Here is a 14,035-nt window from a genome sequence, read left to right as displayed (position 1 = left end):
CACATGAAAAACAGGGTAACCAGAAATCAAAAATATACAGTAGAGTCACAAAAACCAAAAAGAAGAAAATATAAGTATAATACAAAAGAAAACCATCAAAACACAAAAGGAAAAATAAAAGGACAAATAAAATATAAAATTAACAGGAAAACGGGGTTTAAAATGGCAATAAATACATATCTGTCAATAATTACCTTATGTGTCAATGGACTAAATGCTCCAATCAAAAGACACAGAGTGGCAGGTTGGATTAAAATACATGCCGACTACAAGAGACCCACTTTAGAGCAAAGGGCACACATAGATTGAAAGTGAGAACATGGAAGAAGCTATTTCATGCAGACAGAAATGACAAGAAAGTCAGGATCACAATATTTATATCAGACAAAATAGACTTTAAAACAAAGACTATAAAGAAAGACAAAGAAGGACACTATAAAATGATAAAAGGATCAATACAAGAAGAGAATATTACACATATATACACCCAACATAGGAGCACCCAAATACATAAAACAAATACTAACAGACACAGAGGGAGAAATCCTTCAATGTTGTGTGGAACAATGCTAAACCTATGCTAGGCTGGCTTAATCAACCTCTTCAATGGTGGGCCCAGAGGAGGCACCACCAGACGGAGGAGCTCCACCACCAGGGCAGCCCCTGGGCATTCCTCCTGGCATGCCTCCTGCACTCTGGTACAGCTTGGTAATGATGGGGCTGCAGACTTTTTCTAGCTCCTTCTGCTGATGTTCAAATTCTTCCTTCTCTGCAGTCTGGTTCTTATTAAGCCAGTTGATTATTTCATTACACTTATCAAGAATTTTCTGGGGCTTCCCTGGTGGCGCAGTGGTTGAGAGTCCGCCTGCCGATGCAGGGGACATGGGTTCATGCCCTGGTCCGGGAGGATCCCACATGCCGCAGAGCGGCTGGGCCCGTGAGCCATGGCCACTGAGCCTGTGCGTCCGGAGCCTGTGCTCCGCAACAGGAGAGGCCACAACAGTGAGAGGCTCGCGTACCACAAAAAAAAGAATCTTCTGTTTTTCCTCATCATTCATCTTGCCTTGAAGTTTCTCATCCTCAACAGTAGCTTTCATGTTGAAAGCATAGGATTCAAGAGAATTCTTCGAAGACACCTTATCCCGCTGCTTCTCATCTTCAGCTTTATACTTCTCTGCTTCCTGAACCATGCGTTCAATGTCTTCCTTGCTCAAACGGTCCTTGTCATTAGTAATGGTAATCTTGTTCTCTTTTCCTGTACTCTTATCCACAGCAGAGACATTGAGTATGCCATTGGCATCAATATCAAAAGTGACTTCAATCTGAGGAACACCATGGGGGGCAGGAGGTATGCCTGTGAGTTCAAATTCACCAAGCAGGTTGTTATCCTTGGTCATGGCATGCTCACCTTCATAAACCTGAATGAGTATACTGGGCTGATTGTCTGAGTAGGTTGTGAAGGTCTGCGTCTGCTTGGTGGGAACGGTGGTGTTGCGCTTGATGAGGACAGTCACGACTCCACCAGCAGTTTCATTTCCAAGGGAAAGAGGAGTGACATCTGACAGCAGGAAATCTTGAACATTTTCAGATTTGTCTCCAGATAAAATGGCTGCCTAGAAAGCTGCACCATAAGCAACAACCTCATCAGGGTTGATGCTCTTACTCAGTTCTTTCCCACTGAAGAAGTCGTGTAGAAGTTTCTGGATCTTGGGGATGCGGGTTGAACCACCCACCAGGACAACATCATGGATCTGAGATTTGTCTAGCTTGGCGTCCCGAAGGGCTTTCTCCACAGGGTCCAGTGTGCCACGAAACAGGTCAGCATCCAGTTCTTCAAATCGGGCACGGGTAATTGAGGTATAGAAGTCGATTCCTTCATAGAGGGAGTCTCTCAATACTGGCCTGGGTGCTGGAAGAGAGAGTGCGCTTAGCACGCTCACAAGCAGTACGAAGGTGACGGACAGCCCTCTTGTTCTCACTTATGTCCTTCTCGTGCTTGCGCTTGAATTCTGCAATAAAATGGTTGACCATCCGGTTGTCGAAGTCTTCTCCACCTAAGTGGGTATCTCCAGCTGTAGATTTGACCTCAAAGATTCCATCCTCAATAGTGAGGATTGACACATCAAAAGTGCCACCACCTAAATCAAAGATCAGCACATTTCTTTCTGCTCCAACCTTTTTGTCTAAGCCATAGGCAATAGCAGCAGCAGTTGGCTCGTTGATGATTTGAAGTACACTGAGCCCAGCAATAGTTCCAGCATCTTTGGTAGCCTGATGCTGAGAATCATTAAAGTAAGCGGGTACTGTGACAACAGCATTGGTAACAGTCTTCCCAAGGTAAGCTTCTGCTATTTCCTTCACCTTTTTCAAAACCATGGATGACACCTCCTCTGTCTGGATAAAAACTTTTTGTCTCTCCCTTGTATTCTACTTGAACCTTAGGCCTGCCTGCATCATTCACCATCATGAAAGGCCAATGCTTCACATCAGACTGGACAACAGCATCATCAAATCTTCGTCCAATGAGGCGTTTGGCATCAAAAACTGTGTTGGTGGGATTCATTGCAACTTGGTTCTTTGCAGCATCACTGATCAATCATTCGGTATCAGTAAAGGCGACACAGCTTGGGGTAGTTCGTTTCCACTGATCATTGGCAATTATTTCCACCTTTCCATGCTGGAAGACACCCACACAAGAATAGGTGGTGCCAAGATCAATGCCAACTGCAGGTCCCTTAGACATGGTTGCTGGAGCACAGGCCCAGGTCCACTGGAGGAGAAAACAGCAACCTATAGAGCTGCTGCCGCGTTCAACGAGATAGTAGTAGGAAACTTTAAATACCCCACTCTCATCAACAGACAGATCTTCCAGCCAGAAAAGTAATAGGGCAACAGAGATCCTAAGTGACGTAATAGAACAGTTAGACTTAATTGATATTTTCAGGACATTACATCCAAAAAAGGTAGAATACCCATTCTTCTCAGGTGTACATGGAACTTTCTCAAGGATTGACCATATACTAGGGCACAAAACAAGACTCAAGAAATTTAAGACTACAGAAGTTATCTCAAGCATCTTTTCTGATCACAACAGTACGAAATTAGAGATCAACCACAGAAGAAGAAACAAGAAAAAAAATTACACGGAAACTAAAGAACATGCTACTAAAAAACCAATGGGTCAACAATGAAATCAGAGAAGAAATTTTAAAATACCTTAAGACAAATGACAATGAAAACACAACTATACAAAATCTATGGGATGTAACAAAAGCTGTTCTTAGAAGAAAGTTCATAGCAATACAGGCCTTCTTTAAGAAACAAGAAAAATCTCAAACAACCTAACCCACCACCTAAAAGAATTAGAAAGAAGAACAAACAAAACCTAAAGTCAGGAGAAGGAAGGAGATAATAAAGATCAGCGAGGAAATAAAATGTAGATTTAAAAAACAATACAAAAACCACTCCCAAAAATGCACACGAAGAGCTGGTTCTTTGAAATGGTAAACAAAATTGAAATACCTCTGGGCAGGCTCACCAAGAAAGAAAGAGAGAAGATCCAAATAAACAAAATAAATGAAAGAGGACAAATCACAACTGATACCACAGAAATACACACACAAAAAAACCCCATAAAAATACTATGAATAATTATATGCCAACATGTTGGACAACCTAGAAGAAATGGACAACTTTCTAGAAACATACAGTCCACCAAAACTGAATCAAAAAGAAATAGATAGCTTGAACAGACCAATCCACTAGAAGTGAAATCAAATCTGTTATTTAAAAAAAACCTCCTTATACAAAAAAATTCAGGGCCAGATGATTTCACAAATGAATTCTACCAAACATACAAGGAATAACTTGTAGTGATACTACTCCAACTCTTCCAGAAGACTGAAGAGGAAGGAACACTCTCAAAGACATTCTATGAAGCCACCATCACCCTGATACCAAAACCAAAGACACTACCAAGAAAGAAAATTACAGGCCAATATCTTTGATGAATATAGAGGCAAAAATTCTCAACAAAACATTAGCAAACCGAATCCAACAACACATAAAAAAGATCATACACCATGACCAAGTTGGATTCACACCAGAGTCACAAGGATATTTCAACATATGCAAATCAATCAATGTGATACATGACATCAACAAAAGAAAAGACAAAAACACATGATCATCTCAATAGACGCAGAAAAATAATTCAATAAAATTCAACATCCATTCATGGCAAAAATCCTTACAAGAGTCGGTATACAGGGAACATATTGCAACATAACAAAAGCTATTTACGACAAACCCACTACCAGTATAATAATACTGAAAAACTGAAAGCCTTCCCACTAAAATCTGGAACAAGACAAGGATGTCCACTCTCACCAATTCCCTTCAACACAGTACTGGAAGTCCTAGCTGCAGCAATCAGACAAGAAAATGAAATAAAAGCTATTCAAATTGGTAGGAAAGAGGTAAAATTGTCACTATACACAGATGACATGATACTACTTATAGAAAACCCTAAAGACTCTACACAAAAAACAGCTAGAGCTGATAAACAAATTCAGCAAGGTAGCAGGATACAAGATTAACATACAGAAATAAGTTGCATTTCTTTACACTAACAATGAAGTATCACAAAGGGAATACAAACAAACAATTCTCTTTAAAATTGCATCAAAAAATAAATAAACTACTTATGAATAAACCTCACTAAGAAGGTGAAAGACTTATATGCTGAGAACTACAAAACATTAACAAAGGAAACCGAGGATAATTCAAATAAATGGAAATATATCCCATACTCTTGGAATGGAAGAATTAATACTGCTAAAATGGCCATACTACTCAAAGCAATCTACAGATTTAATGCAAGTCCTATCAAATTACCCATGGCATTTTTCATAGAACTAGAACAAATAATCCTAAAATTTATATGGATCCATAAAATACCCAGAATTGCCAAAGTAATGCTGAGGAAAAAGAACAAAGCAGGGGGCATAACCCTCCCAGACTTCAGACAATACTACAAACCTAAAGACATATGGATCAATGGAACAGAATACAATCCAGAAATAAACCTGCATACCTAGGGACAATTATTCTTCACCAAAGGAGTCAAGAATATACAATGGGGAAAAAGTCTCTTCAGCAAGCAGTGTTGGAAAAGTTGGACAGCTGCATGTAAATCAATGAAGCTAAAACACACCCTCACAGAATACACAAAAATAAATTCAAAATAGCTTAAAGATTTAACTATAAGACACCATAAACCTCCTAAAAGAGAACATAGGCAAAACGTTCTCTGACATATATCATAACAATGTTTTCTTAGATCAATCTCCCAATGTAAAAGAAATAAAGTAAGAATAAACAAATGGGACCTAATCAAACTTGCAAGCTTTTGCACAGCAAAGGAAATCATAAACAAAATGAAAAGACGACCTACAGACTGGGAAAATATTTGCAAATGATGCAAACAACAATTTTAATTTAAATTTAATTTCCAAAATATACAAACAGATCATATAACTCAATAATAAAAAACAAACAACCCAATGAAAAATGGGCAGAAGACCTAAAGACATTTCTCCAAAGAAGATGTACAGATAGCCAATAAGCATGTGAAAATATGCTCGTTAATTAGAGAAATGCAAATCAAAAGTACAATGAGGTACCACCACACACCAGTCAGAATGGTCATCATTAAAAAGTCTACAAGTAATAAATGTTGGAAAGGGTGTGGAGAAAAGGGAACCCTTCTACACTGCTGGTGGGAATGCAAATTGGTGCAGCCACTATGGAGAACAGTATGGAGGTTCCTCAAAAAACTAAAAATATAGGTGCCATATGATCCAGAAATCCCACTCCTGGGCATATACCCAGACAAATCTGTAATTCAAAAAGATACATGCACTCCTATGTTCATAGCAGCACCATTTATAACAGCCAAGACATGGAAGCAACCTAAATGTCCAATGACACAGGAATGGATAAAGATGTGTATATATACAGTGGAATATTACTCAGCCATGAAAAAGTATAAAATAATGCCATTTGCAGCAACTTGGATGGACCTAGAGATTATCATACTAAATGAATTATCATACTAAATGAAGTAAGTCAGACAAATACCATATGATATCATGTATATGTGGAAACTAAAATATGACACAAATGAAAATATCTAAGAAACAGAAACAGACTCACAAACATAGAGAAAAGACCTGTGGTTGCCAAGGGGGTGTCGGGGTCGAGGAGGGAAAGATTGGGAGTTTGGAGTTAGCAGATGCAAACTAGTAGATATAGGATGGATGAACATCAAGTTCCTACTGTATAGCATGGGGAACTATATTAAATATCCTGTGATAAACCATAATGGAAAAGAACATATATATATATATATATATATATATATATATATAAAACTGAGTCACATTGCTGTACAGCAGAAATTAACACAACTTGTAAATCAACTATATTTCAATAAAATAAAGAAAACTATAACAGACATAAAAATTGAAGACACAAACAGATGTAAGGATATACTGTGTTCACGGATTGGAAAAATTAATATTAAAATTTCCACACTACCCAAAGCAATCTATAGATTCAACACAATCCTTATAAAAATATCTATGACATGCTTCACAGAACTAGATCAAATAATGCTCAAATTTATATGAACACACAAAAGACCTCAAATAGCCAAAATAATTTTGAAAAGAAAAACAAAGCTGTAGGCATAATGTTTCCTGATATCAAATTACACTACCAAGCTACAGTCATCAAAACACTATGGTACTGGCACAAAAACTGAGAAATAGATCTATGTAACAGAATCAAGATTCCAGAAATGAACCAACAAATTATCTATGTCAAAGGAGACAAGAATATATGATGGGAAAAAGACAGCCTCTTCAATAAATGGTGCTGGGAAAACTAGAAAGCTACCTACAAAAGAATCAGACTGGACTAGTCTCCCTTAACATGCACAAAAATAAATCAAAATGAATTAAAGACTTAGGTGTAAGAACTGAAACCATAAATTTTCTAGAAGAAACCATAGGCGGTACACTCCTTTGCCATCAGTCTTAGTAATATTTGTTTGGATATATCTCCTATGGCAAGAGAAGCAACAACAAAAATAAACAAACGGAACTACATTAAACAAAAAAGCTTTTGTGTAGGGAAGGATGTTATCAACAAAACGAAAATGCCATCTACTGAAAGGGAGAATACATTTGTAAACTGTATATCTGATAAAGGGTTAATACCCCAAATATACCAGGAACTCATAAAACTCAAGAGTAAAAGAACAAGGCACCCAGTTAAAAAATGAGCAGAGGATCTGAAGAGACAATTTTCCAAAGAAGACATACAGGGGATCAACAGGCAAATGAAAAGATGCTCAACATCACTAATCATCAGGGAAATGCAAATCAAAACAACAATCAGACATTATGTCACAGTTTTCAGATTACTGTATTATCAAAAAGACAACAAATAACAAATGCAGACAACAATGTGGAGATAAGGTAACCATTGTGCACTGTTTCTGAAAAGTAAATTGGTGCATCCACTATGGATAAAAGTATGGCTATTTCTCAAAAAAATTAAAAACAGGTCTACCATATGTTCCAGCAATTCCACTTGTGTGTATTTATCTGAAGAAAAAGAAAACACTAATTAGAAAATATATAAGCACCCCTATATTCACTGCAGCATTATTTATTATAGCCAGGATATAGAAGCAACCCAAGTATCCATCAATTAATGGATAAAGAAGAAGTGATGTCTGTGTGTCTATGCATACACACACACACACACACACACAAACACACACAATGGAATATTACTCAGCCAAAGAAAAGAATGACATCTTGCCATTTGAGAGAACATGAATAGACATAGAAGATACTATGCTAAGTCAGACTGAGAAAGACAAATACTGTATGATTTCAATTATTTGAGTAACCTAAAAAACAAAACAAATGAACATGTAACAAAACAGAAACAGTTTTGAAAATACAGGAAAAACAGGTGGTTGCCAGACAAGAGGGGAGTGTGAGGAGGAAAAAATAAGTGAGGGATATTAAGAGGTACTAACTTCCAGATGTAAAATAAACCTGTCTCGGGTATGAGATGGTATACAATTTGGGAAATATAGTCAATAACTAAGTAATATGTTCGTATGGTGACATATCATAGACACACTTTACTGTGTTGATAATTTTTAAATGTACAGAAATATCAAATTACTATGTTGGACAACTGGAACCACCAGTATTGTAGGTCTACTATAGTTCAAGAGCAAACAAATAAAATCACAGAAAAAAAGATTTTAGGTTACCAGAGGCAGGGTGTGGATGGAGGGGGAACTGTATGAAAGTAGTCAAAAGGTACAAACTTCCAGTTATAAGATAATAATTTAATAAGGATTTAATGTACAACACGATAAACATAATTAACACTGCTTTATGTTATATGAAAGTTGTTAAGAGAGTATATTCTAAGAGTTATCACATTTTTTTTGCTATTTCTTTAATTTTTTACCTATACGAGATGATGAATTTTCACTAAACTGATTCTGATAATCATTTCAGGTGATAATCATTTCATGATGTATGTAAGTCAAATCATTATGCTGTACATCTGAAATATACAGTGTTGTATGCCAATTATATCTCAATAAAACTTAAAGCCAAAGATGAATAACACCTTAATAAACCTAATTTAGAAAAAAAAACGTTATACCAAGATTACGTGAATCCTACACCAGGACTCCAATGTTTTGGTTGTTAGGAAATATATTAACATAACTACTCAGCTTATAAATTTATTATAGGCATGTGATCAACTTGATAGATGCAAAGAAAGTAGCATGGTAGAATTCTACAGGTAATAATTTAAAAAGTAAAGAAGATATTAATACATATGTACTCAGAGAAATATCACATACCCCCAACACTAGCTCACCTATAGAGAAATAACAGATTAATTTCCTCTAATTGCCAGAAAGATCATTAGGAGATATGAATACTTAACTTACTTAACACTTTGATGAATTAGTCAAAAAATTACCTTTGGAAAAGAAGGATTAAAATCATCTCGATTTGCAGAGTATATGGATATATATTTAGTAAGCCCAAAGACTCAATGGCTTATTGTTTCAGAAAATAAGACAATAAAATATCATAAAGACTATAACATAAGCATATAGTACTCAGTTCATACAGACACATTCCAAACAGTTACAAGGCATATTATAAGGGAGGCTACAATTTTAAAAGTATAAAATAAAATAGGGCTTCCCTGGTGGCTCAGTGGTTGAGAATCCACCTGCCGATGCAGGGGACACGGGTTCGTGCCCCGGTCTGGGAAGATCCCACATGCCGCAGAGCAGCTGGGCCCGTGAGCCATGGCTGCTAATCCTGTGCGTCCGGAGCCTGTGCTCCGCAACGGGAGAGGCCACAATAGTGAGAGGCCCGCGTACCACAAAAAAAAATAAAAATAAAAATAAATTAAAATAAATAAATAAGTAAAATAAAATAAAAATAAATCTAACAACACATGAAAAGCCTATATGAATAAAATTATCATGAACTCCTTATAAAGATAATATAGATTTGAAGAAAAGGAGAATCAAACTATTTCCTTCAATATAATAATAAATCTTACATATAGAGAAAAAATATACCAATACACATATATGTGTGTTTATGTATGTATGTATATTTGTGTATATATATATGTCTGTATACACAAAAATGTTTCTCTGGTGATAGATAATTTATTTCTTCCATAAAATAATGAGAATAGATATAATATATGTAAAATAATGAGTTTTTACTGAAATTAAAGATTAGTTATTATTAACTTAAATATATTTTACATACAAGATATTTTATTTAAGCTTCATGGGAACTACAAAGAAAAATCTATTGTAATTGCACAATAGATAAAGAATTAATTCATAGCACATCAAAAAAAATACAAAGGAACAACAACAATAACAAAGAGAAAGCAATGAAAGGGTAATTGTAAGCCCTTATCAACAATTAAGTTAAACATTAAGGGACTAAATTCTCTAAAAATAATGACAGAAAGTGGTTGAATTATTTTAAAAATAGAACCTACAATATGCTGTCTACAAGAGACTCTCTTTAACTTTAAGGACATATAAAGGATGTGAGAGGATGTTAAAAGATAATTCATATAAATGGCAACCAAAAGAGAGCAAGAGTAACTATACGTATATGATATAATACATATTTTCAATCAAAATCAGTCACAAGAGACAAAGAATGTTACTATACAGTGATCAAGGGGTCAAATTATCAAGAGACTATTATAAGTATAAATATATAAGCACCCAATACTGGAGCATGTAAATATTTAAAGCAAACATTAACAAATATTACATGTAGAAAAAGCAGTAAAATAATAGTAGAGTACTGCAATACCCCACTTATAAACGTGGATACAGCATCCAGACAGAAAATTAATGAGAAAACACTGACCTGCTTAGCACTTTAGAAAAGTAAACCTAACAGATATATACAGAACATTCCATCCAAGGACACCATAAAACACATTCTTCTCAAGGGCAAGTAAAACATTCTCCAGGATATATCACTCCTGGGACACAAAGCTAACCTTAACACATTTAACATTAAAAATCATACCTCAGAGCTTTCCAATCACAATAATATGGAAGTAGAACTCAATAGGAGAAAAGCCTGAAAAATTCACAAATACATGGAAATTAAACAACACACTCTGAATAACCAATGGGTCAAAGTAGAAATCAAAAGAAATTAGTATCTTGAGAAAAATAAAAATACAAAATATCACAATTTAGAGAATACATCAAAAATAGTTCTTATGGGGCTTCCCTGGTGGCGCAGTGGTTGAGAGTCCGCCTGCCGATGCAGGGGACATGGGTTTGTGCCCTGGTCCGGGAAGACCCCACGTGCCACGGAGTGGCTGTGCCCGTACTCTGTGATCCACAATGGGAGAGGCCACAACAGTGAGAGGCCCATGTGCCGCAAAAAAAAAAAAAAAAAAGTAGTTATGTGCCTACATTAAAAAAAATGAAAGTTTTCAAAAGAAAAACCACCTAACTTTATACATCAAGGAAGTAGATAATAATAGTTCCACACAAAATTAGGAGAAGAAAGGAAAGAGCAAAGATTAGAGAATAAATAATGGAGTAAGACTAGAAAAAAAAAGAAAAACATTAAGCTAAGAGTTGGTGTTTTAAAAAATAAAGCCTTGGGCTTCCCTGGTGGCACAGTGGTTAAGAATCCACCTGCCAGTGCAGGGGACACAGGTTCAAGCCCTGGTCCGGGAAGATCCCACATGCCGAGGAAAAACTAAGCCCATGCACCACAACTACTGAGCCTGTGCTCTGAAGCCCATGCTTCACAACAAGAGAAGCCACCACAATGAGAAGCCCATGTACCACAATGAAGAGTAGCCCCTGCTCACCACAACTAGGGAAAGCCTGCGTGCAGCAATAAAGACCCAACGCAGCCCTTCAAAAAATAAGTAAATAAAAAGGTGAAGCCAATTTACAAACTTTTAGCTAGATTAACAGAGGGAAAAATAGAGAAGTCAAAAAATCTGATAAATGAAAGAGGAGACATCAAAGAAATACAAAGGAACATAAGAGTATATTATTAACAATTACATACCAACAAATTAGATAAGTTATAATAAATAAATTCCCAGAAGCATGAAGACTACCAAGACTCAATCTTGAGGAGCTTGAAACAATAAACACAAACTTCTTGACAAAGAAATGCCCCAAACCAGATGGTTTCACTGGTGAATTCTACCAAAAATTAAAAAATAATTATCACCGATCATTCTCAAACTCTTCCCAAGAAATTGAGGAAGAGGGAACACTCCCAAGCTCTTTTATGAGGACAGCATTACTCTGATATCAAAGCCAGATAAGGAATACCACAAGAAAATAAATCTATAGGCTGATACGCCTGATGAATATAAATGCAAAAATTCTCAGCAAAAAGTCAAACCAAATTCAAGAGCAAGTTAAAAAGTTCATACACCATAATCAAGTGGAATTTATCCCTGCCATCATAGAAGGATGACACTATATCTATATCTATCTATCAATAAGGATGATACACAATGTTAACAGAAGAATAAATACATGATCCTCTCAATAGATGCAAAAAAAGCAAGTGACAAAATTCAATACCCTTTTATGACAAAAGCATTCAACAAATTGGGAACAGTAGGAGAATACCTCAAAATAAGACCATATAATATACACCAAACAACTAACCTTGTACCAGGTGGTGAAAAACTGAAAGCTTTTCTTTTAAAATCAGGAACAAGATAAGAGTATCCACGCTCACTACTCTTATTAAAGAGAGTACTGAAGTCAGAGCCACAGTAATCTGACATGAAAATAAGAAAGAAAAAGGCATCCAAAATGGAGAGGAAGAAGTAAAGCTTTCTCTATTTTCAGAAAATATGATCTTATATATGACTCCCCGAAATATCGAAAATATATATTAATATCAAAAATACATAAAAACTGGTACAGCTCAATAATGAAAAAAACAAGCAATCCTGCTAAAAAATGGGATGGGCAGAAGATCTAAATACACATTTTTTCCCAAAATAGATGGCTATATAGATTGCCAACAGGCACATGAAAAGATGCTCAACATCACTAATAATTAGGGTTATGCAAATCAAACCCACAATGAGCTATCACCTCACACCTGTCAGAATGGCTATTATGAAAAGGACAAGAAATACAAATGTTGACAAGAATGTGGATAAAAGAGAATCCTAGCACACTGTTGTTGGGAATGTAAACTGGTGTAGCCACTACGGAAAATAGTATGGAAATTCCTCAAAAAATTAAAAATAGAACTACCATACAATCCTGCAATTCCACTTTTGGGTATTTATCTGAAAAAAAGACTAATTGGAAAATACATATATGTGCTATGTTCATTACAGTATTATTTACAACAGCCAAGATATGGAAACAATGTAAGCGCCACTGATAGATGAATTGATAAAGAAGATATGATATATCACAAGCAGATGTGTGCGTGTGAATATGTAAGTATACATATATACATACATACAATGGAATACTACTCAGCAATAGAAAAGAATGAAATATTGTCGTTTGTAAAAACACAGATGGATCTTGGTGTTATTAGTTTAACTGAAGTAAGTCAGAGAGAGAAAGACAAATACTGTATGATTTCACTAATATATGGAACTCAAAACACAAAACAAATCTCATAGATACACAGTATAGACTGATGGTTTCAGAGGGGATGGGTGGTAGGGGGTTGATCAAATGGGTGAAGGGGGTCAAGAGCTACAAATGTCCAGTTATAAAATAATGTACATATAATGTACAGCAGGGTGACTGTAGTCAAAATTATTGTATTGCCAATTTGGAAGTAGCTAAGAAAGTAAATGAAAAAAGTTGTCAATGAAAAAGGTTAATTTTGTAACTTTATATGGTGACAGGTGGTAACTAATTATGGTGATCACTTTGCAATGTACACAAATGTTGAATCATTCTGCTGTATTCCTTAAATTAATATAATTTTATATGTCTCACCACTCTCACCACTCTTATTCAACCTAGTTTTGGAAGTTCTAGCCACAGCAATCAGAGAAAAAAAAGAAATAAAAGGAATCCAAATAGGAAAAGAAAAAGTAAAGCTGTCACTGTTTGCAGATGACATGATACTATACATAGAGAATACTAAGGATGCTACCAGAAAACTACTAGAACTAATCAATGAATTTGGTAAAGTAGCAGGATACAAAATTAATGCACAGAAATCTCTGGCATTCTTATACACTAATGATGAAAAATATGAGAGTGAAATTAAGAGAACACTCCCATTTACCATTGCAACAAAAAGAATAAAATATCTAGGAATAAACCTACCTAGGGAGACAAAAGACTTGTATGCGGAAAACTATAAGACACTGATGAAAGAAATTAAATGATACA

The 14,035-nt window shown here is 35.7% G+C and overlaps 1 protein-coding gene across 1 annotated transcript; it reads right to left on the bottom strand.

Moving 5' to 3' along the window:
• Positions 1-590: 590 nt before the first annotated feature.
• On the bottom strand, positions 591-2,764 carry LOC131752278 (heat shock cognate 71 kDa protein-like). The gene is given in 4 exon segments (XM_067030734.1): positions 591-827; positions 1,023-1,890; positions 1,892-2,394; positions 2,396-2,764. Coding segments are annotated over 4 exon segments (1,956 nt in total). The 5' UTR covers positions 2,744-2,764.
• Between the last annotated feature and the right edge of the window lie 11,271 nt (positions 2,765-14,035).

Source organism: Kogia breviceps, chromosome 3 (genome assembly GCF_026419965.1).
Source record: "Kogia breviceps isolate mKogBre1 chromosome 3, mKogBre1 haplotype 1, whole genome shotgun sequence".
NCBI lineage: Eukaryota > Metazoa > Chordata > Mammalia > Artiodactyla > Physeteridae > Kogia > Kogia breviceps.
The sequence above is the reverse complement of the archived record's forward strand: the minus strand, read 5'-3'. Positions and strand labels throughout refer to the sequence as shown.